This window comes from Felis catus, chromosome A2 (assembly GCF_018350175.1).
Source record: "Felis catus isolate Fca126 chromosome A2, F.catus_Fca126_mat1.0, whole genome shotgun sequence".
Classification (NCBI taxonomy): Eukaryota; Metazoa; Chordata; class Mammalia; order Carnivora; family Felidae; genus Felis; species Felis catus.
In genome coordinates, this window is record NC_058369.1 from 1,197,595 (window position 1) to 1,225,355 (window position 27,761).

Consider the following 27,761-nt stretch of genomic DNA (forward strand, 5'->3'; position numbering starts at 1 on the left):
TTTGCTTTTTCAGAGACTCAGCGATTAGAGAGATGTTCATTTGAGGCAGACGGTCCTGTGCTGGCAATTCTTTCTCCACGAGTTCCCATAATATACCTGAGGAGGCTATGGATAGTCCTAACTTACAGATGAGGATGCGGAGAACCAGAGAGGGTGGGTGATCGGTGCATCGTCACACAGCCTTTTACGGGCACAACCCCAGACTTGGCCTCACTTTCCGTGATCTTTCAGCTGCATAGCCACGCAGCTTTTTACAGGGGCGAGGCTGGAGCTCAGGGTGAAGGCTAGGCTGAAATTCCTCTGGAGAAGCGGCCACCATGCTTCCTGACCCCCTGGGAACTGAGCGCAGAGAGCAGATTTTCCTAAGGAAGGAGAGAGAGGAGAGATGGGGCCGGGAAGTCCGAGGAGACAAACCCCTGAGTGCTCCAGAATCTGGAAGGACTGTGAACTCTGTTCATTCATTCCGTCATTCCTTTGCCACACGCCGTGATCACACACAGACTGAGTGCCTGCTGCTGGGTGCACAGACACAGTGAGCAGAGCAGATGTGGTCCCTGGCCTGGCTGGTGGACAAGGTGGATTTCTTTCTGCCTTTTTCTCTTTTCTTTCTTTCTTTTTCTTTCTTTCTTCCTTTCTTTCCTGGTAATCCATTGAGCACTGTATTTAGGAGGAGGCTGATTTTAAACAAATCTACTTCTTTATGGAAAAGGGTCAGGATGTGGTGAGAAAGGACAACTCGGGAATGTGGCATGAGCTCCCTGGAGGTGGTGACAGGGCAAGGGGGCTGGAGAAAGGTGTGGCAGGATAAGCCCTAACGTGGCGGGGGGTCCAGGGGTGCAAAAGCACCTGGCTCCGGGGGTCCCAAACAGGCCAGGTCCAGCCTTTCGCTGCCAACAAAATCCAAAGGCAGAGAACCCGAGTGGCGGTAAAATGAGAAATTTCTTTCAGTGAGGCCAACGCCGGGACAAAAGCAGACTAGCGTCTCAAGACCCCCTCCCAAATGACGAAAATACTTCCAGGTTTATATGAGGAAACTGTGGGACAAAGTCAGTGGGTATGAGCGTGTGGCCAGTGATGTCGAGCACATCGCTGTCCCGGGGTCCATCACGAGTGGGGTCTTGCTGGCTCGGGGCAGTCCCCCTCTTGCTTGTTGGCGTAAATTTTGGTTCCCATCAGGGGATGGTTGCCCTGCAGGCTCTTTTGCCTGAGTTAAGAGATAAACTGGAAAGAAGTTCACCGATTAGAAAGCACCGACTGAGGCGGAATGGAGGTGGCTGAAGTCCTGGGTTACCAACGCCAGCCTCTGCGAGCGCTTGGCTTGCCCCCCACCCCCACCCCACCCCGCCCCGCCCCGCCCGCTCATGGCACCCGGCCGCTGGCCCTTCCGGCCGGACTCTTCCCAGCCGGTTTTCTCTGCATCCCATCTGGCCGCCACCAGCAGGACGGCACTCTTCCACCTGATCACATCTTTTTTCCAGAGTACTGGGCCCTGCCCCACGCTGCCCACAAGACCTCGTGAAGGGCCCTGCCCATTATTCACTGCCCGGACCCCCGGGAAAGCCGCGCCCGGGGTCCTGGCCGGCAGCCACCTTGGGAGCCCAGGGCAAGCCCTGCAGGCCGCGCCAGATCAGGTGGACCTGCCCCCGCCCCTCGAGTTTCCGCTGCCGCGGCGCGCGGCCGGCGGCGGCCCGGGGAGCGCTCCCCCCGTCCCGCCTTGACCGGCCCTCAGCTGCGCATCGCGGGCGCCGCCCCACCGAGTCCCGGTCACTCCCGGCCCGTCCCCGCGCCGGCCACGCCCCGCGCCACCGCCCGGCCGTGACGTCAGGTGGCGAGACCGTGACGTCACAGAAGCGCGGCGGGGCGGCCGGCCACGCGTCGCCATGGCGACGGCAGGCGGGCCCGGGCGAGCGGCGGGAGCCCCGCCCCCGGGAGGGTGGACGCTGCCCGGCTCCTTCCCCGCGCGCCCGCGCGCTCTCCCCTGCCCCCACCCGAGCCGCGGGGCGCGCGCCTCCGGGAAACCCCCCGCGGCCAGCGGTCTGGCAGCCCCGGAGCGGCCGCAAAGCGCGGCGGCCGTCGTGCGGCGGCGCCCGCGGCCTCGAAGCCCCGCCCCGCGCTGAGCCGTCGCGCGCCCCGGGCCGGACGGCGGCTGCGCAGTGGGTGCGGACCCTCCCCCGACGCCGGGGCGTAAGCGCGGGCCGCGGGCGACGCTGCGAGACCGGGGCGAGCCGGGCGCCCGCGCGGCGGGGACGGCCCGCGCCAACATGCGGAGGCCGGCGGCGGCGGCGGCGGCGGCGGAAGCGGCGGCGGCGGCGGCGCGGGAGCGGGGGCCCGAGCGGGCGCTGGAGCCGGAGCCGCGGCACGAGCGGGGCCCGGAGCGGGGGCCCGCGCCGCGCTGCTGAGGGAGCCCGGGCCGCCTGCTGCCCGGCCGGCCACGGCCACGGCCACGGCGGAGGCCCCGAGGTAAGGACGCGCGCGCCCTCGCCGCTGCCACGGCCACGCGCCCGGGCCGCCGCGCCCCACCGCGCGGACCCCTCACTCCAGACCCTGTTCACCCCCGCCCCCGGGGCCCGTACTCCAACCCCACGTCCCCCGCAGCCCGGGGACTCCCGCGTTCTACCCGCCGCGTCCTCGCTCCAGACCTTGCCCCTTTCCCCGGGCTCAGGCCTTACTCATTCCGGCTGGCGCCTACCTTGCAGATCTCACGGTCCTCCCCGACCCCCTGACTCCAGAGCCCGCTGTTCTCCACGGACCCCTCACTCCAGACTCTGCTGTCCTCCACGGACCCCTCACTCCAGACCCTCCTGCCCACTCCCGGTGTGCCCTGACTCCAGACCCTGCTCTCCTCCACTGTCTCCTGACTTCAGACCCCACTGCCCACTCCCCAGGTCCCCCACCCTCCATCTTTCACCCTGGACCCCTGCCCCAGCGCACCCACCCATTCCTGGCTTTGTGGTGTTGAAGGCCCTGAGGGAAGAGCAGGGGCTGGGGGGTGGGGAGCACTGGGGTGGGGAAGGGGCGTGCAGCCCGAGACCCGCAGCAGGAGGGGTCTCGTCCAGGGTGACCTGTTGCAGGGCACTGCTTGGGAACTGCTGCCTCGGTGTGGCTGTGCCCTCCCCCTTCCGCCCTTGCCACCGGTTTTGTTTTCCGGAAACACTTCGGATCAGGGAGGGGGTGAGGTGTCTATGCGCCCGGGGCGGTGGCCACGCTGATCTCCCTGCCCCCTTCTGCCCCAACTTTCTGGGGAAGCTTTCATGTTAGGGGGTGTCGTCCTAGGCAGGCTTGGGGGTTCTTGGCCTCTGGATGGCATTGTTTGTGGGCAGTGGCCCTGGAGGGCTCCAGCACTTTGTTCCCAGTCTCCCCACAGAGGACCCTGGCCTCCGGGGGTGTCCACGCATCATCCATCTGCTGGGGCTCCATCTGCGTGGGTCCTCTGTCCCTACCCTGAAGGACATGGCCAGGCTCAGGCCCCTGTAGCTCGTGGGTGTGAGAGATGAGTGGGAGCACAAAGGCCCCAGTGTAGGGGGGTGATGTCCGCAGGGACCTGATCTGGTCACCGCCGAAGGAGGTGGTGTCTGTGACGAGAACAGATTGGGAGCCAGACCCGCAGGTTTGAAAGGGGGAAGTTTGCGGTTTCCCTGGTAGTTTGTTTTTGTTTTTCGCTCGTGTCTCCAAATTGTGCCCCCGGAAAGGGACCCCCAGGCTCTGCAAGTAGATGGGCAGGGTGATGGCTGGGGACTGACTGTGCACCTCTGGGAGTGCATAGGGGGTGCACACACCTGAGATCATCTGCCCCCCTCCTTCCCAGAATGGTGTCAGTAGCCCTGATAATTGGAAGGGGCTGGGGGGCCCCGCTGTGTGTGCTGCATTTGGCTGATGGAAGTGTGACCTGCGTGGGGCCGTGGGGAGGGAGGTGTGAGAGGAGCTGGCTGGACACACCCGCCCCGCCCCAGCGGTGGGCAGAACCCCAGGGGCTCCGGGCTCGCAGTAGTCATGGGGCACAGGGCTTGCTTCTTCTGCCTCAGGGTGGCAGTCGGACCTTCTTGGGTAAAGGGGCTTGTGGTCGGATTTTGACTACTTCTCATTTCTCTCGAGGGGATTGGGGATGAGCGTCTCATTGCCTGGTCCTGGGCGTGTCCCTGCTCGGGGAGGACAGAGCCCCTGTGAAGACAGACTTCTTTGAACTCCTGGTTCCGGTTCCAGCTGGCTTTCCTCCTTTTTCTCTTAATTACATAGTAATTATCTGTGGGTCGAGAGAGGAAGTAGGTGAGGTGTGTGTTTTTTTTTTTTTTTTTTTTTTTTTTAAGTTGAAAGCCTTCCCATCTACTCATCCCTGCTCTGGGGAAGCCGGCATGCTAATCAGTGGACATTCCAGACACCTACGGTGTCATCTGTGTCCATGGGGATTTCCTGGTGGGTCTGAGTAAATGCTTGGGACAGGTCTGGGGGCCCCCGCTGACCCGGTTCCCTCAGGGCTGTACTTATGGAGGGTGGCGTTTCTCCTGGGATGCCCAGTAACCTCTTGTCCCGTGATTGCCTTTGGTGCCCATCCCCCGGCCCCCATGGAGCTGTCCCAGGCCACCTCCCGAGCAGCCAGGGTCCCTTGTCCTGGTTGTGGTGGGTTCTTGGTACATTCATTCCAGGTGGGCCCTGAAAACCCAGGCCTGAGCAGCTGGGGCTCCGTCTCCTCCTGTGAGGAGTTAGAAGTCCATCAAGGCCCTGGGTCAGGTGATGGGCAGAGGGCTGGGGAAGGAGCAGGAGAGACGGGGTGCTGGGGGCCGCCAGCCTTCAGGCCTTTGGTGGCATTGGGCAGGCCAGTGTGGGCGTGCTGGTTGGGGTTGGGGTCCGCGTCAGTGTCGGGTGGCCCGTCGCACCCGATGGATGCCTTGGGGTCTTGGGCTACGCGGCGGGACACGCCAGGGCGCGCTCTGATGACTGGTCGGCAATGTTGACGTGTGGCACACTCCGTGAACCTTTGGGGAAGGGGACACCCGAACCAAGTCTTGGTTGGCGTGGGAGGACCCCACCTAGGGCGGTTTCGAGTCTGCTCCCTTCCCCTTTTGGGGTTTGGGGAGCCCGTGCCGGGCCGAGCCCTGAGAGACCCTCTGAGTGTGGAAGACAGCGCGCACGCCTGTGCTCCCCGGTGCCCGCGGGACCGGCCCACGCAGGAGTGGGTGTGGCGGGAGCCTGCTTGTAAGCACTCCCCCGCCCTCACTCTCCCCGTGGATGGTGGCCTGCCTTTACGTCTCTCTCCTGCCCGGCTTCTACAGAAGCTTCTGGTGCAGGCCGTGCTCGCGCAGGGCCCTAGTGGCGTGGGGGTCCACACGCAGGGCCGGAGGCGCTGTCACAGGGTGGGGATGACAGCACATCTTTTCCTTGCTCAGAAACCCCGTGTCTTCCTGCTCCCAAGAACAGACCGTGGCTCTGGGCCTGGCTGTCACGCCGCTCCTGTCCAGGCCTTGTTTGGGGTCCCCTTCTCTAGAAGGCCTCCCACGTGCTCTGTTCAACCTCGGGGGGGGGGCAGCCGGAGGTCCCCTCTGGGAGCCTTCCCCCTTGGGACAGGTCCTTTCCCTTCTGGGAGCTCGGCCACAGCCATAGTCGAATGCTGGGTTATTCCTGTGAGTTCCTGGTGGCGCGAGAAGGCAGTCAAGTCAACTAGCAGGCCGGAGCTGGGGTGCAAGGTCGGCTCTCAGGTTACACCTCCCGAGGTTCTCGAGAGCCGCAGTGACCCGGAGGAGCGAGTCCCTCAGCGGAGAGGGTGGCCGTGGGGACCGGCGTGGACAGAGTGCGTGCAGGGGAGGGTGGGGAAGGGACGCCTCACTCCCTTGGGTGGACGCCCAGGGGCCATCGCTCCCCCCGCCCCCCACCGCCAAGGGGGTGCTTCTCGCGCTCGGGCAGCTCCCCCCAGAAGCGCCACTCCAGGAGGGTTCTTGGCGGGGGGGCCAGGTGCCCGCCATTTCCGCGGGGCTCAGCGCCTCCTCCCGGACCCTGAGTGGTTCCTGGGGGGGCCCCGGGGCCGGCAGTTGCTGTCTCAGAGGGGGAAAGGGACGTGGCGTGTTGTTACCTGCCTTCCTGTTGGGCTGTGATACCTTAGAGTCCGAAGACAGTCGTGCACCCTCCTGGAGCTGACAGCTCATCTGGCCTTGGGTCTGGAGAGACCGCGTAACTCTTCCCTCTGCGGACATGGCCTCCACGGGCAAGCGTTCCCAGTGCTGCCCCAGAGGCTGTGCCTGTCATCGGGGGTCTCTGCTTGCTGTGGTCCCAGGACCGGGCTGCTGGGCACTGAGTAGGCGGGGTGGCTGACCCAGCGGGGAGTGGGCCCAGTGGAACTTTTCTGCCAGCCTGTGGTCGTAGGGGCTCTAGACAGCACCCCTCGGTCGAGTGACGCCTCTAGCGGCTTCCCAGCAGAGGGACTGAGGACGTTTTAGTCTCTCCAGGTTCACCTGGGTGCCCCAGGGATTAGAAATCCCAGACAGAGATTTCCAGAAAGGCTGGGGGCTGCGGGGGCGGGGGAGACAGGGATGTGGTTTGCCTGGACGCAGGCACCTGAGGGCTCTCTCACTGGTTCTAGAAGTGCTTAGGGGCTGTGCTGGGGGGCAGATGTCTTTACAGTGTGTTTACTGTGCCACCTGTGCGTCTGCGCTGGCTCTCAGGACTCACCTCCAGCCGACTCAGGAAGAGCCAACGTACTGGGGGCGGGGGCGCAGGGTTGTGCCTCTGCCGTTACACCAGCAGGGAGGGTGGTCGGGGGGCTCGTGGCTCTGCTCGCTCACGGCCCGCCCTCTTAGTCCGCTGGCCCCCGCTCTGGGCCGCCTTCTCTCTCCTTCAGCTGCACTGATGGGTCTGTTGGAAATTTCTGCTGAGGACACTTTCTAGACTCGGCTGTCTTCCTTTCCGCACTGCTGACATTGGGCTTGGATCGCTCTCTGAGGACGTCCTGGGCGCTGTGGGGGCTGAGCGGCGTCCCGGGCCCCACCCACGCGATGCCAGGAGCCCTCCAGTCGTGACGGCCACAGATGTCCCAGGTGTCGCCCACTGTTCCTGGGGGCAGGATTGTCCCGGGTGAGAGCCCCGCCCTAGAGATTTCCTGCCAACCTGCAGCTGTTGCCGTGAGCTGGAGCCCGTCTCGGGGCCTCGGGGCCTCCCAGGGTCTCGGGGCCTCCCAGGGTCTCTGGGCTTCCCTGGGTCTTGGGGCCTCCCTGGGGGTGTGGCCGGGCCTCCTTGGCTCTCGGTCCCAGTCCCGGACCTATAAAGTATGGCCCTCCCTCGCCCCCCGGAGCAGGAAGGCTCAGGAAGCAGGTGGGGAGAAGGCGATGGGGGCAGGTCATTCCAGCAGCCATTGGGGAGGTGGCCTGTGCTGCCTTGTGGCTCCCTGGTGGTCAGGGTCGCCCCACGCCCGCCCCGCAGGGGGCAGCTGTGCCTCCCTGCCACTCTGCTGTGTCCTGCTTCTTCCTGGTTTCCTTGCTGGCCGCCTGGCTGCAGGGGGAGGACTCGTGCCTGCTGCCCAGGGAGGGGAGGGGAGGGGGGGGGGTCTGCCTTCTGTTCTGGGTGGAGGGCCCCGCAGCCAGGTGGGCCGGGGAGCTGGTCAGGAGATGTCCTTGGTTGGTGGAGAGCAGAGAGCCACAGCGGATGCTGCACTGTCTCCTTCCAAACCTGAGGGCCCTGCTCGGCTGGTCCCCACCCACCTCGTGGCTCTTGCCCTGGCCCCCTGCTTCCCGGTGCCTCTCACCCCTGGGCCTCGGCTTCCCCGGCTGAGGTCGCTGGGTGGTGACCCCGGTGGAGTCCCCCGGTGGGAATGGGACTCGGGCCACACGGCTAGTTGACAGGACACCGGTGGCCTTGGCGAAAACACAGTAGGTGAAACTCACTTTATCTTGTTTTGCTCAACATATTTAGGGTCACGTAAGCGTGTCCTTGCTGTTAGAGGTTGTTGAGACGGTTTGGTGTTTTCTTCCCGTTTGGGTGTGTATTTTATTTTATTTTATTTTTTTCAACTTTTTTTTTTTTTTTTGGGGGGACAGAGAGAGACAGAGCATGAATGGGGGAGGGGCAGAGAGAGAGGGAGACACAGAATCAGAAGCAGGCTCCAGGCTCCGAGCCATCAGCCCAGAGCCTGATGCGGGGCTCGAATTCACGGACCGTGAGATCGTGACCTGGCTGAAGTCGGACGCTTAACCGACTGCGCCACCCAGGCGCCCCAGGGTGTGTATTTTATAGTCCGGTTCGTCACCCCTTGGAAGCTAAATTTTCTTTGGAAATGCTGGATCTTAAGAAGTACACAGGACTGAGTAGAAAATTAGCGCCCTTGCAACCAGGAGGCTCTCGGGAGGTCTGTCAGTCGGCCGTGTCTAGGGACCTCGGTTTCAGCCAGCCAAATGTTGCCGGGGATAAGCGTGTCCCCCAGACCGCGAGGGGCGTAGCCATACCGAAAGGAGTTGGTGTTCACTGCGCGCCTTGCGTTCTTATCCGCTCTACCTGGCTGCTGATGCCAGGGCCGCTTTGGGCTGGGGCGGGTGGCTGACTGGCCTGTGAAGTGTGGAGCGGAACCTTCACGGTCTCACGGTGGCCCCCAGGCCACACTCCGGCCGCTCCGGCCACCCGCATCGGCATCTCGGATGGAATCCGCGTTTTCAGCAGTCCTGCGAGTGAATTCTGGTGCGGTCTCCTGGGTGTTGGGGACCGTTCCGTCTCGGGGCCGATCTAGGGGCTGCCACACTGGGGCCAGAGGCAAGGGCTGGGCAGCTGTGGGGTTTCTTTGGGTCTTGAACCGGTCCCCACTGCTGCATGGGGAGGGCGGCGTCCCGTGTGCCTTAGGTCGGCCAGCTCCTGGTGAGCCCTGCGCAGGTAAGTGCGGGTCCTGCCGTCGCCCCGAGCCCCTCACTGGGCCTGGTGCGCCTTCAGCTGTGCCGAGCGAGCTCTGTGTCCTCCCCGTGGGCTGCGCCTGTGGGGGCAGGGGGCTCGCCCAGGGCCACTGCGAGGGGCTGAGCGCGCGGCTTGGGGTCGCCGAGCCAGCCCTCCCACCTCTCCTGCGTCATACACTTCCTGTGGCCCCACGGGCCCTGAGCAGGAGGCGTGGCCCCGGCTGTGGGCTTTCTGCACGGATCTCCCCTCTCACTGTGCCTTTTTCACCAGCGTTATTGACACATCACACTCTCCGCTTGGTTTTAGTCGAGACGAATTCACAAAACCGGACAAATTCACTGGAATGTGCACCTTGGTAGGTTTGTTTTTTAAATTTTTTTGTTTTTGAAGTTTATTTCAGAGAGACAGCGCTTGTGCGTGCATGGGGGAGGGGCAGAGAAAATCCCAAGCGGGCTCTGCACCGTCAGCACGGAGCCCGACTGGGGGCTTGAACTCAGTGAGCCTGTGACATTGTGACCTGAGCCGAAATCAAGTCAGAAGCTTAACTGACTGAGCCACCCAGGCCCCACTTTGGTGGTTTTTAATACAGTCACAGGGTTGTGCAACCGTCATCTCTGTTCAAATCCTGAGCATCCCATTACCCCAAAAGAAGCCCCATCCCCATCAGCCACCCCCCCAGCCCCCTGAGCCCCTGGTCCCCACGAGCCCCCTTCCCGTCCGTGGATGAGTCTGTCTGGACGTTTCACACACGTGGGCTCACACCCCGCGGGGCCTCTTGTGTCGGGTTCCCTCCCTGAGCGTCGTGTGTTCGGGTCCGTCCGCGGGGTGGCGAGGGTGGGCGCCCCGCTCCTGCTGCGGCCGAGGGACGTGCGCGTGCACGGTGGACGCGTGTGTATCCATTCACCCGTCTGTGGACGTGTGGGCTGTGTCCCGCCTTTTGGCTGCTGTGGACACGGTTTCGTGTGGACGTGTGTTTTTGGTTCTCTTGGGTGGACACTGAAGAGCAGTGTTGCTGGGTCGCTTGGTGGCTTCGTGTTTAACTTTTTGAGGAACCGGTGGCCGTTTTCCACAGTGGCCACTCGTGTCTCCTTCCTGGGTCAGGGTCTGATCCCTTTCCGGGCACGTCTGCCTCCTCTGGGCACCCTGACCGGTTTCTCTGCAGGCCCGGCTCCCCACTGCCCGGCACTTTCTAGAAAGCCGGGCTCCCGAGCCTCATGCGGCAGGTCTCCCGGCTCCTGAGGCCGTGGGCTCCCCTCATCCACCCCCCTCTGAGTGGTGAGTCCAGTGTCTTCGAGGGACACGTGGGCCTTGTGAGGACACAGAGTCAGTGCCCTGGTTTTGGTGGTTTTAGGTGGCGGAAACGCCGTGCGCGCACGTGGGTTAAGCACGTGCTGACCCTACAGGGGAACATGAAAGGACGTTGGGAGAAGCCCCTCAGAGCCTGGCAGGTGGGCACCATTGGCACTTCAGCGCGACCCTGTGGGCATCTGGAACACAGGAGCGCGCTCAACCGTGGGACCTGCCAGGCGGTGCCCGCCCTGAACGGCCGGCGCAGCTCTAACTGTGGTGGGGACAGAAACCCCTGGAAGGCCCCGTGGAGGCTCAGGTGTGGGCTGAGTGGGGGGCACATGGGGCACGCGCTAGACTCCTTCCGGGGGGGCTGCTGCCTCCGTGTCGCCTGCGTTGACGAAGCTGTCGGCCCTTCCGGCCCTGGCGAGAGTCACTGGGGTCCCTGGTCCGCTGCCGTGCCTGGTTCTGGGGGATGCGTGTGGGTCGAGGGGTGGTCCTTACCCTGAGGGAGTCCCTCCCGCAGGTAGCCCAGTGCAGCCCCAATAGAACCAGAGAGATGGGGCAGTGCCCTCTCTGTGCGTTCTGGGTGGTTTGCAGGGGCCTTGGGGGCCCTCCAGGGCCCACACCATGGCCTCTGACCTTTGCACGCCCGGAGGCTTCGCGTGTGCTGTACCCCGAGCTCACCCCTGAGGGTGGCCAGGCCTGGGGCAGAAGGGAGGAGACTAAGCTCCGCCTGGCTCCCCTTCCTTCCCCCCTCCTTTCCCCTCTTCCCCGCTCCTCCCCTCCCCCCTCTGCCCTCCTCTTCCCCCTCCTCCCCCTCCCCCTCCTCTTCCCCCTCCTCCCCCTCCCCCTCCTCTTTCCCACTCCACACCCACTCCCCCCTCCCCTGCTCCCCCCTCCTCCCCCACTGTTGTGCATTGTTTTCATGGTGGAATATGCACTCACCTGGAGGGAGAAAGCGGATCCCTGCGTGGGAAAGGCGGACGCGGGAGTCCTGGCGTTTCTCCCCACACCCCAGCTTGTGAGGGGCCCCTGAGCCCGAGAGGCCACCTCTGGGACCTCTGCCCACACACAGGGACGTGCTTTGGGGGGTGGCACCATCGCTGCTTCCTTTCTGTGCGGAGGCCACTGAACCTGCAGAGCGGTGGGCGGTCCCTTGTCCCCCTGCGGGCCTGTGGCAGTGCGGACGCCTCCTCCGCCCCCTTGGAGGACGTCCCCTACGAAGCACGGTTCTGCTGACCTCACGGTCTTTATTCCCGCGCTCTTGTGGCTCCTCAGCGCCACTCCTGTTCTCAGTCTCCGACAGCCTGACCGGTGGCGATGGTCTCCGTCACCGATGAGCCTTGAACAACACGGGCGTTGGGGGCGCCGGCCTCTGACGGCCGAAAATCCACGTGGAACGCCTGAGTCCTCCAACGCCGTTGACCGGAAGCCTCGCCCGCGACTAAACCGTCACCGACACGGGTCTTTGTGTGCCTTACGGCAGAGCGAGCCAGAGGGAGTGAGCGCCCCGGGAAGGCGGAGGAGGAGGAAGTGCTCTACGGGGCGCATCGATGGAAAAGTCCGGAGTGCGTGGGTGCCAGCCCGCGCTTCCCGAGGCCGTGCACGTGGCCCGCCGTCGTGGGGCCGTTTGTGTTTCTTCTGGGGCTTTGCCTGTTCTCTCTTTTGCGTCCTGTCGTTTCTGGATAGTGTGCCGTCACCGTGAAGGTAGTGACCGCCCCTCCCTGCACCTGTGTCCTCTCTTCGCGGGGACGCTGGTCTGAGGAGAGGGCCTACCCTGATTTGCAAATAGGGTCACGTTTCTGGGGGTCAGGACGTGACTTCCTGGGGACACAAGCCCGCCCACCCCGAGGACTGCCGTGCTGCTGGCGTCGCGGTCGCAGTCCCGCTGGGCCGGTGGGCCTGCCAGGTGAGCGGCGCCCTGGGGACCATCACGTGCGGTGGGACACGCCTGCCCCCTCGACAGGCAGTAGCTCCGTGAAAAGGTGCGGGTGGGGGTTTGTGGGCACAGGCGGGTGCTTGCTGATGATGGCTGGTTCCAGACGTGCGCCCTCCAGGACAGTGTGCACCAGCCCCAGGCAGCTGCCGAGCCCTGGCACACGTCCGGCACGACCGAGCGTGTTTCCGGTGACATGACGGTGACTCCTTGCTGGACGGCTCCGTGTGGACTGTGTGCGGGGCGTGGGGGGGTGGGGGGGAGAGTCAGTGCTGCCTGAGCAGCAGGACCCAGCCGGACGCTCGTGCCATTAGTGGCCCAGTGTCTCACGCGAGCCATCCGGTGGAGGGCCTGCGCCCGGACCAGCCACGCGGGCATCCCTGCCGTCACCCCGGACCCCTCCCGTTTGCCTTCAGCCCTTCGTTACGGAAATGTTCGGACGCAACTGGGTGCAGAGAGAGGCCCCACGGTCACCAGCCTCCCAGATATCATTTCCTGCCGCTGGAAATAGAGCAGGAGTGCCGGCAGGTGACCCTGGGCCTCGCCATGGCCCCACCGTCTGGAGGACGGCTGCTGACAATTCTTTGCTCGGTCCTGGTGGCCACGGTCTAGGCCGTGGGGCTTGTGGTCGGGACCTTGCCTCTCTTTTGTAATCTGATTAATTCTGGGAGAATTCTAGCGTGTCCAGAGGTCACAAGAAAAGTACAATGCTCTGGACGCCCCTACTCTTCACGGCCCAGCAGCCTGTCACCTGTGCCTCTGTCCCTCGCCTGCCGTGATGGGACCAGCCTGTCTCCTGTCCCTGCGTCCCGGCCAGGACCCTGGGCAGGAACCCTGTGCCCCCTCAGTGCGCCTGCGGGCTTACGCTCACCCTGGACATCGGCCTTTCCCTCCTGGTCACTGAGAAGTGACCTCAGGCCACCCTCTTGGCACGCGTAGCCTGTGTCTGCGGTTCCCACGGATGACGGTTCTCCTGCTTTCACCCCGCCGGTTAGCTGGCAGCTCCCGCCGTGGGGGTCGGGGGGGGGGTGTCCAGTCCCTCCCGGTTTATTTGGGGTTGGGGTCCTTCATTGTAGCTCCACTGTGACGATCCGTTTCTGCTTAACTTGCGTCAACACTGGCCTCGTCACGGGGGGCCGGTTGGGCTGGCGCCTGTGCCTGCCATTTTGGGGCCGCTTCCTTCCTCTTTGTCATAACGTGACCTCGCGGGTGACCTTGGACTTCTCGGCTGCTGCTACAAGGTCGGCCGTGTCTCCGGGGTCCAGGTCGCTCCTGGGGAGCGGCACCCACAAGGGGTACTCGGGGCTCCTGGGGCACTGTGACCCTGAGCCCAGGTGACTCTTGGGGAGGGGGCCTCGCCTACACGTCAGCAAGCTCGGGAGGGATGCGCGTGCCCAGGGATGCCCGGTTGGGTCCCGAGTGAGGCGCGTGCTGCTGAGTCCGCACCCACCACCGGCTCCTACCTGTGCTTAGTCCTGCGTCTGCACGTGCCCCAGCTCTGGGCCGGGGCTGGTGATGTCAGCCAGGGACTGTGACATCACTGAGTGGGGCCGGTCAGAGAAGGGGGTTTTTGGAGCCTCCACCAGGGGAGCTGGCCCCTGGCCCTGACAAGATGGGGGACGCCCCCAAAACCACAGCAGGTAACTCAGCCGAGGGGGGCGCTCGCAGGACGGCACTGCCCCGGCCCGGAGCAATCTCTCCAAAACCCGCTCGGTGTGGCCACGGCGGGCCGGCAGCTTCCAGGGGCTCTGCCTGGGCGCTGGGCAGTGGTCCCTGCGGTGGGGGCAGGACACCGTCCTGCGGTGGGGGTCCTACCCCGTGTCAGGAACCGGGGCCCACGTTGGTTGCCTTGGGACGGGGTTTATTTTCGGCCCAAGTGAGGGATGGGAGGAGGCCCTCTCCCCCAGGACAATTATTTTTAGCTCTGGCGCTGGGCCTGGGCCGACAGCAGACACTTCCGCTCCCCTGAGGTCTCGGGTTACCCTGCCTCCCCCAGGTATGCCGGGCTGGGCCCCTGCCCGCTCCTGGGACCTGGAGCAGCATCGTTCTCACTAGGCTCTGGCCCCAGACCTGTTTCAGCGGCGCTGTGTCGTCCCTGTCCCTGCTTCCCACCCGCCAGCACGTGATTCGCTCTTGCCATTCCCCTGCGGGTCCCATCTGGCTTTCAGAGTGTCCCGAGGGGACCCAGAATGCTCCCATGTGGCCCGTGCTGGGTGGGGTGGCCTGCCAGGGCATGCTGAGTTTGGCCACCGTCCGGAACATTTGCAAGTCTGTGCTGCCTTTGGGGTTGTGGGGTGGTGGCCCTTTCCTCGTGAATAGGGGCCGGTGTCCTCCGGGCTGTCCGTGGAAGGGGTCGCAGTGGAGGGCTGCTCCCCCGCCTCCATGGCGCCTGCCGTCCTCTGCGGGTGGTGACCCACGTGGCGGCCGTACACCCTGTTGTAAGGAGACCTACAGGGGCAGACGTGAACCAACCCTTGGCCAGCACGCGGCTTGGGGAAGCTGCTGTTGGGGGGCGCCGGCGTTGTGTCGAGGGACCTGTGGGCTCCGGGACCGGCGGTGGGGCGGTGCGTGCACGAGCAGGCCTCCAGCGTTGGGCCCGGTCGCCTGGTCTCTGTTGCCCGCTGGGCCGTCAGAGGCCCCCTTGGGACCATGAGGCCACGAGGGGCTGCAGGGAGGCGCACGCAGAGGGAGCCTGTTGTGGAGTGGGGAGGCTGGTGGAGGCTGCTGCCAGACCCTGGACCCCCCAGCGTCACAGGGATCTCTCAGAGGGGACCCTAGAAGCCGTCCCACAGGGGCACGCGGGCCTCCCTGGCCCACAGAGGGCGGCTCTGCGCGCCCAGGAAGGGTTTGCACCTCAGATCACGAGGCCGGGCGGAGATGGAGGGCGTGCCTGCCGATCTGGGGTGGGGACCGAGGGCGCCTCCCACCTGGAAGCGCAGGTGGGGGTCACTGCGCAGGGGGTGAGGGGGCTGCTAGGGCCGAGGAGGGGCCTCCCAGGAGGGCTGCGGGCTAAGGTGCAAAAGCGGGAGGCGTCCAGAGGGGCGGCTCCTGTGTGCCTCGGGGCAGAGTGGTACAGGTGCTTCCTGCCCCATGAAGCCTGTGTGCAGGGTGGGGTGGGGGGCGGAGTCCGGAGCTGAGTCTCCCTGCCTGCAGAGGGGGTCGCCGAGCCCTCCCCAGCCCCTGTGCTCTGCACCGCAGCCTCTCCAGCTCCGTTTTGGCGCCCTGTCCCGGCATGAGCTCCTGTGTGCCGGGAACGGGTTGCTTCAGAAGGGCAGAGACCCTCCCATCACTCGGGAGGCGCCCGGGGTTTGAGAAGCTGCGTGCCAGGCCCCAGGACGAAGACCGCATCTGTCATTATTTGCCCCGAGTGTGTGTCCCCCTGGCTTCATCTGCGTGGAGGCCGTCCCTGGCCGCCTGCTTCTGTGTGGCCCCGAGGAGGTCCCGCTCCTGGCTTCTGCCACGTTTCTTCGACGCTTCCTCTTCGGGGCGCGCCCGGGGCCCTTCAGCCCTGAGTTCTGCCGTCATCGGGACAGTGCAGATCATGAGATGAGCGCGAGTTCTGTCTCCTTGGAGTCTTTTGATTTCCCATGGATTTTCCATCTGACTGACTCTGGCGGCCCGTGTGTGTCTGTGTCTGTCTGTCCATGGTGTCTGTGCACGTGTGTGTGTGCACATGCGTACGTCCTTAATTACTTTGTGACGGAAGGTGTGTGTCTGGAAGGAAAGCAGGCGTTCGGGGGGCTGCAGACTAGAAGTGCACCCACCGCAGACCGCGGCACCGGGGCTGGAGGGCACCGTTGTGCGCGGTGTGCGGGCTTCCGGGAAGTCGTGCTGCCAGTTGGAAGTTTCCGTCTGAGCCGGCAGGTGCACTTCCCGGTGTGCACTGGGAGAAACCGAAGCTCGCGTCCACACGGGAACTTGTGCACCAGCGTCCGTCCACACACACACTTCTCAGCACCCAAAGATGGACACGACCCAGACGTCCGCTGACAGACGAACAGATACACTTGGTCCACCGCGCACGCACACGTCCCTCGGCCGCGAGCAGGAGCGAGGCGCCCACACCCGCCGCCCCGTGGACGGACCCTGAACATGTGACGCTCAGGGAGGGAAGCAGACACGAGAGGCCACATGGGGTGTGAGCCCGTGTGTGTGAAACGTCCGGAACGGGCTCATCCACGGACACGAAGGGGGGGGCTCGTGGGTACTGGGGGGTGACTGCTGGATGGGGATGGGGTTTTTTATTTTGGTTGATGGAATGTTCTGGAATTGGATCACGGTGACGGTTGCATAACTGAATGTATTGAAGACCTCTGAATCGTACACTTTTGGAGGGCGAGTTGTATGGTACGTGCATCGTATCTCCGTAATGCAAATAACAATAAACTAGGGACTTCGAAGCCAAAGCAGGCAGCCTCCACCCTGCGGAGGAAAGAAGTCCTCTCTGGCTTTCCTCTTCGGATGGACCTGATGCCCCCACCATGCGCGGGGAGCAAGGCTCTGGCATGAGCTCAGGGGGGCGGCTGCAGCCGGTGGAGGACTTTGTTCTAATAGTAAACTTCAGACTAGGGTCCGTCCGTGTAGACTCACCTTCAGGTGGACAGAGGTATTCGCAGGCCTCTGGGCGCTCACGGTGGTCGGGGGACGGGTCCCATCGGCCCCAGACGTACACATTCCTTCCCAGGTGAGCCCAGCCCCCGTCCTGAGACCCCATCCCCCCTGCCTGTTCTAGGCCATGCCACTGATGGAGCGAGGAAGTTGGGGATCTGTGCAGACATCCTCCTTTGGGGTTGGGCCCTGTTCCTGACTGGTCCTCCAGGACCCACTGGAGCGATGGCCCAGGGTCCCCAGGGCGCACCAGAGCGATGGCCCCCAAGGCAGGCAGGGCCTGAGGTCTTCGTGGCTCAGGCAGGGGGATGGGAGGAGCTTTCTAAGCGATGCCGACGCGCACGTGTGTGCGTGGGCATGTGTGTGTGCACCACACCCCGGACCCCCTCTGTGGGGGCCCCCCCAGCCCTGGGCCGGTCAGCGTCAAGGGAGTACTGGGGTCAGGTGACACGGTCACTGCCTCCCTGGGACGTCCCGCGGCAAGGGCGCTTCCACGCCCTGCCCACCCCCCTCACCCAGCCTCGGTGTCGTTCCCTCGAGGTGAAACCGCTGCCTGCCCCTACCGGCGCTGAGCCCGGCGGTGCCCACACTGCCCTGTCTTCTGTCGCCTGGGCTCTGGCGGACGCTCACGGACGGTCAGAGGTGCACGGCCTCTGCAGGATGTGGGAAGGCGTCCGGTGCCTGTGGGGCGGGAACTCGCAAGCTGGGTTGTGGCGCTCTGGGCCTGATGGCGGTGTGGCCCCTGGCGCTACACTCAGACTCTAAAAGGGGACGCGTTTGGTAGGGGGCGCTTAGAGGAGCTCATTGGTGGTTTCTTTTTGAGGAGATCCTTCAGCTTTGGCGCGAGCAGCTGGCGGGGGGTTGCAGGTGGAGGCGTGGCTGAGAGGCCAGCTTGGTGGCAACCACAGGCTGCAGGGACGGGGGGTGGGGGGGTGGTTGGGGAGGGCTGGGCCTGGGGACGCAGACCCAGGGTGGTTTCTGTGGGCACCTGTCCCTCACTGCACCCAGCTGGGGTGGCTGCCTGCCTGCCCCCTGCATCCTGGGGGCTGCTCAGTGTCTGCCCCGCCCTCCACAAGGCCAGCTTCGTACCCAAGGGGCCAAGGCCAGTCCCACCCTGGTGGCTCGCACGGCCTGTGCCCTGTCAACCTCGGAGCCTGCCCGACCTCCCTCGGCAGCTGCTGCCCAAGTGAAGCCTTGCCAGGGTCAGGATCCTCCGCGGCCCCACCTGACCGCGGGGTCACAGGCTCCTGGAATTAGGCCCAGGGACATCGTGGGGTGGGGTGCTGTGCGGGGTGCAGTTCAGGGGCCTCTGAGGTCAGTGGTGAGGGCCTGTCTCCCAACCTTGGGCACATTCTGCTCTGTTGTCTGTCTTCTCTCTACCGAGGAGCAGACCCTTGGCTTGGGGAGAGGGCCCAGCCCTCTCTGCACCCAGCCTTGGTCTCCACACCTGGCTTTAAGGCTCTAGGGCCCCTGTCACTTGACTGGCCGTCATCTCTGCCAGCAGAATTGTGCTTGAGCCACGGGGTGGGGGTCAGAGCGCCCCTCACACATGCAATTCACAATGGCTTGAGTCACTGCACTCCTGTGCACCCCAGAAAGTCCCGGTCGCATCTGTGCCTTGAGAGATTTTTCCAGGATGCCACTGTGCTGCACAAGCCTCTGTGGCGTGGTTTTCCGCTAACACCACAGTCTTGGGTTTCCCTGCCAGTCTGGGCTCTGGACCCCGGGGCTGCGTCGGGGGCAGGGGGACAGATTCCAGCCTAGACTGTAACCTGTGCCTTCGTTTCTCCGCCAGCTGGGAGCCACGAGATTTGAGGCGGCGGGACCGGTCAACAGAATGTGTCCTCCCTCTGCACGCGACCCCGAGGCCACCGAGATGAGCGCCACGGCCGGGCCCTGGCCAGCGCCCACGTCTCACTAGCAGGGAGCCCGCCGGGCCGCCATGGTGTACTAGCCCCGAAGAGCCGCCCGCAACCTCAGGTCTGCACAGACCCGGGATTTGCTCGGCAGCAGAGTCACCGTGGAGAGGCCAGGGTACCACAAACTCATGGATTTTGACAAGAAAGGAGGGAAAGGGGAGTCGGAGGAGGGTCGGAGAATGTCCAAGGCCAGCGGCCGGACCAGCCATGGCGTCCGGAGCTCGGGGACCAGCTCGGGGGTCCTGATGGTGGGCCCCAACTTCCGGGTCGGGAAGAAGATAGGCTGTGGCAACTTCGGGGAGCTCCGGCTAGGTGAGCCCTCTCGTGTGTCCGTTCTGGGGCTCGGGGGCGGGGAGGTCCTGGCCGGGCCGCGGTCACCGCTCCCAGATGGTTTCCAGATTGTCGGGACTGGGAATTCAGGTACGTGTGAGTTTCTGCCCCCAAAGGAGGAGGCTGTGCTGGAGGGGCGGGTGCCCGGCCTCACCCCTGCGTTGCTGAGGGCCAGTTTTGGGGGGGGGGGGTCTGGGCCCCCGTGTGGGTGGACCCACGTGGAAGCCGTTAGCTTCTAGCTGGTGGGTGCGGGTGCATGTGCAAGGTGAAGCCAGAGCTCGGCTCCCTCTCCGCACTTGGCTCAGCAGCCGTAAGCGGGGCCGGGGCCGGGGCCGGGGTCACTGGTGGCCCCTCGGGGCTGGGTTGACCTCCCCGTCCTGAGCCAGAGCCGTACCTCAGCCGCTGCAGAGGCTGCCAGGATTGGGCTTGCGGAGTCTCACTGCCTGTCTGTGGCTTCCCCGGCCCCAGGCTCAGGGTTTCTGAGCCAGCAACGGGCAGGGGCTGGGCTCCAGTCTCCGCGTGCAGGTTGGTGGGGCGGGCGGGGCGGGTGCTGGGCTCCAACACCAGAGGCGTCTGTCATTCACCGACTGACACTGCCGGCTTCACGGGAGAGACTGGCGCCTTCCCCAGAGCACGGACCAGGTGTGCCCGGCCCGGCCTGCACAGCGGGGCCCCCGGCAACCTGGTGACCAGTCTGCAGCTCGTGCCAGATGGAGCCGCCTCGACGCACGCCTGCCCCGTTAGGATGCGTGCGTGTGCACACGCGGGCTCGCGCACGCAGACGGACACACAGCGGGCCCGGTCCTGACCTGCGGCCTGGTGTCCGGATCACAAGTCTGTACAGCAGGGGTCTTCTGCACCGACAGAAGAGCGCGTGCGCTGGGCCGTGGGCGCAGCGGCTGGTAGCTTAAAGCGTTTTCTGAAACTGAGGTATGTGTTCTTTTCTGCCCGGCTTTTGCTCTGCGAGGTTTTGCGAGTGTCCCTGCGGTTGGGCGTGTAGGTGACCGGTTGCTGTCTGTCACCCTGTCCGTCTGTGTGACTGCACCTCATCGTCCACGTCTGTCGTCCCGCTCAGGGACGCTCAGCCGGGTGTAGATTTCCGCCGCCGTGAATAAAACTGGCCTGAGCGCCCCTCTCCGAGTCCCACGCACGAGTGTTTCTGTTGAAGCCCCAGGTCGGAGGGGAGGCGTGTGTCGATGAGAAAGTGCGGACTGGTCTCCAGAGTGACGGTAGCTTTTCTGAGCTCCCGCGGGCAGCACGTGAAGGTCCGGGGTACCCCAGTCCTCGCCACGATCTCAGCGGCCAGGCTTTTCCACCTTGAACGTGCGCGTGGATGTGAAGGGGTTTTCGTGTGGGCTTCCCTGATGACAGTAAGCTGGACGTTCCGTGTCCGAGAGCTCCTTTTTACGTCTGGCGTCCGATTTTGATCCCGCGCCGTTTAAGGTGGTTTTCTTTGTGACAGTCCCGGTGGGGGCTCCTTGGAGCCGCGTAGGTGTGTACGATACTTCCTCATTAAATTGGAAAAACTTCAGTTATTATTTCTTCGGGGTTTTTTCTGCCTCCGTTTGTGTCTCTGCATCCTCAGGCTCCAGTTACACGCGTGTGGAGAGGGTTCGATGCTTTCCTGCAGGTCCCTCAGGCTGCTCTTTGGTTTTCTTGTAGTTTTTCTCCCTGCTTCACTCCAGTTGCCTTTTGCTCTCGTGTGAGTTCACCCTTCTTTTTTGCTGCCGCGTCCAGTCTGTTGGTGGAGTCACTCTGGTGACTTCTTGGTTTTCTGTGCGGCATTTGTGACTCCGCTCGACCCCTGCTTCTCTCTCTCGGGATCTCCCAGCTGCTTGTTCATTTGCTTTTAAACCTCAAACCTACTCGTAACCGTTTTACAGGCCAGGTCTTTGGCGCCTTTGACTGTGTTTTTCCTTGTGATTCTCTGATTTGCCTCCTTTTCTACACGAGTGGTGTTTAACGTGTTGGAAGTTGTGGGTGTCTCATGGTATTGGTCGGGGTTCTGCCTTGTCCTGGAGACCCCTCTCGATAGCGCGAGGGCCGGTTTTTGGCTCCGTTAGGGGGAGGCTGAGGGCTGACCTTACTCGAAGCCTGGAGCCACCCGGTCCCGAGGCGAGGGCTTTCTGGGTTCTCGGCCGAATGTCAGGGGAGGTCAGGGCAGCCTCCGCATGCTGGATGGCCACGGCTCCAGCCCTGTGTGGCCCCCGGAACCTTCCTCCTGCTCGCGACCCTTCGGGAGGTACTTCCCGTCTGGCCTCTGGACTCTCGCCTTCCGCCCGTGCAGGGGGCGAGGCTCCCAGAGCCCCCAGTGCCTGAGCTCCAGCCCCTGCGGCCTGCGCGTCCCCAGACCCCCGGCCGTGCCGGACACACCCACTCTCACCTTCACCTCGGGGCTGCACTTCAAGGAGACTGGCTCTCCCTGAACTCACGTGTGCGGTCAAAACACGAAGGTTTCTTCAACAGGACACAGTAAAGTTAGCAGTTCCCAGAAAGGCTCAATAGAACATCTGCTTATGAGAACGCGTGGTTAAGAGCGAGGCTGGGCAGGCCGCGGGGCAGGGCACCGCTTGCACAGTGTGACGCTCGGACAGGGCACCGTGTGAAGGCGCTGGTTCCTGCGCGCAGATGCTGCGATGAAAAACAGGCGAGAGGGGTGTCGGCGGGCTCAGTCTGAGAAGCACGTGGCTCTTGATCTCGGGGTCATGAGTTTGAGCCCCACCGTGGGCTGTAGAGGTTTCTTAAAAAGTTGAAAACGGGCGACAGATGTGAACGGACACTTCGCAAAAGCAGACAGGCCAACAGCCGGGGAGCATGGGAGGCTTTCCGCCGCAGGAGCCCGAGCAAGGCAGCCGCGTGCGTTCCTCCCACGGGGGGGCCACCCCAGCAAACCTGCCAGACGAGGGAGCCGGTCGGCCCGTCGGAGGTCCCATGTGGCGCCGCTCACGTCAGCCGTGCTTGTAGAAGGACCCTGGGGACGGGGTGGTCGTCCCCCAGGGTCACGAGGAAGCCAGGCAGTGTTCCCGTGATGGACGTGCTGCAGCGCGGCGTGCAGGAGGACCCAGGGAGGAGAGAACGTGCCGGATGATTCCGCCTCGGAGGCTCCCTCTCGGGACGTGAAGGTGGAGACTGACCGGGCAGGGGGGTGCGTGGTGGCCACGTTTTCTGTCCCGATACAGGGCTGGCATTGCACAGGGTTCCGCGTTTGCCAGAGCTCCCGGTCCGAGGCCCGTAAGGTGTGTGCATTACAGGTAACGGTCTCCCTGGGGAGAACGAGAACTGGGTCCACCCTGAGCTTAATCCGTGGTCTTAATAGGCTGGGACGTTGACGGGACAGGCTGCTGATGTCTGCGACTTTGAGATGCTTTTTTTTTTTTTTTTCAATGAAAAATAAGGGAGATCCAGCGGTGCCTGGGTGGCTCGGTCGGTTGAGGGCCTCACTCTTGATTTTGGCTCAGGCCACGGTCCCAGGCTCTGCGCTGAGCACAGAGCCTGCTTACGATTCTTCCTCCTCCCTCTGCCCCTCCCCCACTGGCGCTTGCGCTCTGTCCTGAAAATAAAAAAAGAGCAGGGGTGACAGGTGCGCAGATACGCAGTGGGACGAAGAGCAGGTTACTGATGTCATCTAGGCGGTAAGGACGTGGGTCTTCCCTGCACCGGTTTTCCATGTTTTTGGTTTGAAACTTTCATAACACAGGAGGCAAAAACCTATTTGTAATCAAAGCCCAGGGAGCAGGGCTTGAGGGGAACTTTCTTTCCCTGCTGAGAGTCGGCAGGAAGCCTCTCAGTTGTCACACCGAGTGAACCGAGGTCTGCGGGAAGATGGGGCCCCTCTGCCCACCCCTTCCAGGCCGTGGCAAGAAACGGGGGAAGCGGAAAAACCGACCGGGGAAGCAGCGAGCTGGGGCTAAGCCCAGAGGCGTGATCACGCGCACGCAACAGCCAGAGCGATCTCTCAAGAAGCAGGTAGAAATGAATTTTTCTGTTTGACCAACAAAGAGTTGGAAAATAAAAATTGAAGAGCAGTACCGTTGTAAGTGTGCCCAGACCTGCCCAGTGCCTCCGGAATAAGTTAATAAAGGACGTGCAGGCTCTTCACCAGGAACCGAAAACATCAGCGAGGGAAGTTAATTCCCAGTCGTGGCTGGGGCCGGCATGTCCCCTCCTCAGCCTCTCCTGCAGCCTTCTGGGGACGTTGACAGGCCGACTCTGAAACGGCCACTTGGAACAGAGGCCCGAGAGTGTCCGACGCAGGGCCAGGCACCCCCCCACCCCCCCGCCGGGCGCCGCCGTGGTGCAGACACCTCGGAGCATGATGGGGCGGGGCGGTGACCCATGCGGTGGGCTGACGTGCGTGGGGAGCCCTGGCCGTGTCCTGTGAGGCGGCACTCAGCCATGTCTCTGCCATCACATCGGGGCGGGTGTCGCCCAGACCATGCACCGGGATGGAGAGGAAGCCGAGGCCTTCTCCCACGATGGATCCTACTCAGGACAGCGGGACAGGTGGTGATGGAGCAGGTGTCCCATGTGGGGGCCACGTCCGTGGACTTCAGGGCCTGATGAGGCCAGTCCAAGGGCAGGGACAGGACAGTGCGGGCAGGGGCACAGGCGCGCACAGCGCCATGCACGGTCATTTCCACAGGGGCTGGGGGCCAGCAGTTAGACTCGAGGGGTCGGGCGGCCCCTCCGTCACACGGCAGGTGGGGGCCGGGTGTCCGCACACAGGGAGGTGAGACCCTTCACAGAAGCCCCGAGCTGCCGGAAGGCCCATCTGGGGTACTGCCGGCGCCAGGGGCTCGAGTTTTGACAGCTCTGTAAGTTTGGGCTCCCTGGGGGTCCTGAGGGCTGGTGATGGGCTTGGGAAGGCCGTGTGCCCTGGGCTGTGTGTGTCTCTCACCCACGAAGCACACACTCCCAGCCCCAAGGTGCGGTGACTCTCTTGCCCCGAGAAGCCAGCCAGGGACTCTCAGCCTACCAGGTGCTGCCGGGCAGGGTGTCACCGGAGCACAGGTTCCTTCCTGCACGGGAAGAGGGAGCTCCCCACCCTGAGGGCCGGGAGGAGGGTATGCAGCACCCTGGGTGAGTCCTTTGCAGGATTTGACCAGGACAGGCCTCTCTGTGGGACTTCTTGGGGGGGGGGGGGGCTTGCTCCACAGTGAGGGGGAGGCGGGGTCCAGGGAGCTGGGGAGGCAGGGGCCTGGACGCCTCCTGGTTCTCCGCGGTGGGAGCGGAAGGGGGGCGCCCCGGGATCACCGCGGCCGTCTGTTCTCTTTGTTTCTATAGATGGGAGAAATTGGAGCGAGCTGGCGTGCTGGAGGGAAGGGTCCCAACAGAGAGGAGTTTGGGACCCGCCCCCTTGAGGGGGCGGGGTGGGGCTTGGAGGGGGAGGAGAGGCTGGCTGGCAGGGTGGGCGGCTCTAGGATGAGGGTGTGGGGCACATGAGCCCAGGGTGGGGGTGGGGGTGGGGCTCGTAGGCGTTCTTGTTACTCCTAGGACACGGTCAAGTCAAGGGGGGGGCTTGGCCCCTGGGCGGGGGGTCTCCTCCCTGCAGTGGGGTGCGTACCACGCTGACAAGCCTCTCTTCCACAGGGAAGAATCTCTATACAAATGAATACGTAGCTATTAAACTGGTGAGTCCAGGCCCCCCCCTCCCGCCTCCCAGCCCCACATCTGTCCCCGCTGCCCGGTCTCAGGGGAGGGGGAGGGGCGGTGGGCGCGCACCTTGGGTGACCCGACCACCACGTCTACCTGCCCCTCCCAGGAGCCCATCAAGTCCCGGGCCCCTCAGCTGCACCTGGAGTACCGCTTCTACAAGCAGCTCAGCGCCACAGGTACCCGCGCGCCGGCGCAGTGCGGGGCCGGGATGGGGGGCGCCTGCCTCGCAGGCAGGGTCCTCACAGGTCTGTGCGTCGTCCCCTGCAGAGGGCGTCCCTCAGGTCTACTACTTCGGCCCGTGTGGGAAGTACAATGCCATGGTGCTGGAGCTGCTCGGGCCTAGCCTGGAGGACCTGTTTGACCTGTGTGATCGCACGTTCACACTCAAGACGGTGCTCATGATCGCCATCCAGCTGGTGCGGGCCGAGGGCGTGTGGGGGCGGGGCGGGGGCGGGGCGGAGACAGGCGGGGGCGGGGCGAGGGTGGGGGAGGGGCGGGGCGGGGGGCGAGGGGCCGGCCCTGAGGCCCGCCGCCCCGCAGATCACGCGCATGGAGTACGTCCACACCAAGAGCCTCATCTACCGCGACGTGAAGCCCGAGAACTTCCTGGTGGGGCGCCCGGGCACCAAGCGGCAGCACGCCATCCACATCATCGACTTCGGCCTGGCCAAGGAGTACATCGACCCCGAGACCAAGAAGCACATCCCGTACCGCGAGCACAAGAGCCTGACGGGCACGGCGCGCTACATGAGCATCAACACGCACCTGGGCAAGGGTGAGCCGCGCGCGGGCCGGGCGGGGGGGCGCGCGGGCCGCGCTGACCTGCTCTCCCCCCGCAGAGCAGAGCCGCCGCGACGACCTGGAGGCGCTGGGCCACATGTTCATGTACTTCCTGCGTGGCAGCCTGCCCTGGCAGGGGCTCAAGGTGGGCGCGGGGCCGGGGGTGCGGGCGCGGGGCGCCGCCGGGTCGGCGTCGGCTGACCGCTGTCCCCGCAGGCCGACACGCTCAAGGAGCGCTACCAGAAGATCGGGGACACCAAGCGGGCCACGCCCATCGAGGTGCTCTGCGAGAGCTTCCCAGGTGAGGGACGCCCGCTCCGCACCGCCCCGGGCCCGCGCTGCCCGCGCGCCCCACTGACCCCTGTGTCCCCGCCGGCTCTCCACAGAGGAGATGGCCACATACCTGCGCTACGTGCGGCGCCTAGACTTCTTCGAGAAGCCTGACTACGACTATCTGCGCAAGCTTTTCACCGATCTCTTCGACCGCAGCGGCTTCGTGTTCGACTACGAGTACGACTGGGCGGGGAAGCCCCTGGTACGTGGGGGTCCGGGTTCCTGAAGTGGGCGGGGCCCCAGGCGGGCCAGGAGCCTCGGTGCCTGCTGCCAGCGGGACCCCGGCTTTGTGGGGGGTGGGGAGAGGCCGCCCGGCCTCAGCGCTGCGTCCTGCCCCCCTCCTCCCCCCCCCCCCCCTCTGCAGCCGACCCCCATCGGCACGGTCCACACCGACCTGCCCTCGCAGCCTCAGCCTCGGGACAAAGCCCAGCTGTACAGCAAAAACCAGGTGAGGGGCCGGGGCAAGGGCCCCAGTGATGTGGGGGTGGGGTAGGGCCACCTGGCTCCCCTACTGTACTCCCCCCACCTCACCCCTCCCCAATCCTAGGCGCTGAACTCCACCAACGGGGAGCTGAATACGGACGACCCCACTGCCGGTCACTCCAACGCCCCCATCACGGCGCCCGCAGAGGTGGAGGTGACTGATGACACCAAGTAAGGCCCCTGGGCAGCCGCGGGGGTGGGGGGGGTGGGGACGCCTGGGGCGGGCTCCACACCCCCTCCCCCTCGCGTATTTCCCCTCCCCCACACCCACCTCCCCCGAACCTGCTACCCCGTTCAGGTGCTGCTGCTTCTTCAAGAGAAGAAAGAGAAAATCGGCGCAGCGACACAAGTGACCCGGGACAGTGGTGCCCTGAACCCTCCCACCGCAGCCCCTGGGACCAGCTCGTCCGTGGCTGTGTGGCCCACAGCCCAGACGCAGACTGCAGGGCCGGCCGCTGCTGCCCGCCCCCCTCCGCCCCCTCGTGGGGTCACCTCCTTCACACAGACTTTGGCCGAAATTTCTACACCTGTGTCTAGTCCTCCCCTCCGAGAGCATTAACTATTTGAAACAAGGAAACGAAACACAGCGGCCGCCCGCCCTGCGCCCCTCCCGCCGCCGAAGTGAGTAGTCGGCCGCCCTGTTGGTTTCATAAAGTCCAGCTTGTCTCCCTCGATCCAAAGGCCGTTTTCTCGAGGGGGCGCTGTGGGCGACGCTGCCGGGGGGCGAACCCGCCCCGGGCCTCCCCGCACCGCAGGGGAAGGTGGGGTGGGGGCGGCCCCCCAACCAAAATGCTGCACCAAAGCCTGGGCCGGCGGGCACAGCCCCGCGGCGGTTCCCGCGACACCTGCTCGCGGGGCCGCGTCCAGGGCCCGGAGCCTGGGGGCGGCCCCCCCCCCCTTGGCTCCCGGGCCCGGCGGGGGGGGGGGGGGGGGGGGGGGGTGCGTGGGCGCCTTTGCGTCCGCGCTCCGCGCTGCCGGCCGAGCAGCGGGAGACAAGCGCCTTAAAGCCCCGTCCCAGCCCCGCGGGTGCGTTCGGGGCCGGGCAGCCCCCGTGGCGGTGCGGCTCTCGCGGGTCCCCGCGTGGGTCGTGCGGACGGCCCGGCGGTGGGGTGTGTGTCCAGGTCTTGCTTTACACGGTGTACAGAAGCGGCACTTCGGTTTCTTCGGCGCTTCCTGGAAGCCATAGGATTTAGGGGCTTTTTTAAAAAAATAAAGGAAATGAAAGCACTCTCGGGTGTGGCGTCCGGTGTTTCCAGGAGGCCCGGCTGGCGGTATCCTCCCTCCCCCGGGGAGGGGACAGGCTAAGAGGCGGTGACCCTCCTGCTGGGGAGAAAGGGGTGGTCGGAAGCAGCACCGCTGAGCTCCGATCGGCGTCCGAGTTCGGTGCGCTTCCGTCTGGGGGCTGCAGGCACAGCTGTTCACCGAGATGAGAGTCAAGGACAGGTCACCTTGGGTCTGGCTCCACACAGGTGCATCTGAAACCCTAACGGGATGGCTTGTTTTTGGAGGAGAAACGGAGGGGGGGCGGGGGGGGGGCAGCTGCATCTGGCTGGGTCTCCAGTGCAGCC

General features: G+C 64.6%; 2 protein-coding genes across 2 annotated transcripts; one reads left to right on the top strand and one right to left on the bottom strand.

Moving 5' to 3' along the window:
- Positions 1 to 8,607, bottom strand: LOC123381380 (translation initiation factor IF-2-like). Its single transcript, XM_045042082.1, has 7 exons — positions 8,559 to 8,607; positions 6,898 to 7,038; positions 5,865 to 5,996; positions 4,792 to 4,932; positions 3,441 to 3,572; positions 1,755 to 2,668; positions 1 to 1,221 (listed from the first exon to the last, which is right to left on the bottom strand). Exons 1-7 carry the CDS (start codon positions 8,605 to 8,607, stop codon positions 1,210 to 1,212), a joined length of 1,521 nt encoding a protein of 506 aa, XP_044898017.1. The 3' UTR covers positions 1 to 1,209.
- On the top strand, positions 2,322 to 27,420 carry CSNK1G2 (casein kinase 1 gamma 2). The gene is made up of 12 exons (XM_023243302.2): positions 2,322 to 2,460; positions 18,489 to 18,924; positions 24,532 to 24,572; positions 24,704 to 24,773; positions 24,865 to 25,013; positions 25,138 to 25,372; positions 25,437 to 25,522; positions 25,594 to 25,678; positions 25,764 to 25,912; positions 26,075 to 26,158; positions 26,258 to 26,364; positions 26,492 to 27,420. Exons 2-12 carry the CDS (start codon positions 18,741 to 18,743, stop codon positions 26,544 to 26,546), a joined length of 1,245 nt encoding a protein of 414 aa, XP_023099070.1. The 5' UTR covers positions 2,322 to 2,460; positions 18,489 to 18,740; the 3' UTR covers positions 26,547 to 27,420.
- The last annotated feature ends 341 nt before the right edge of the window (positions 27,421 to 27,761 follow it).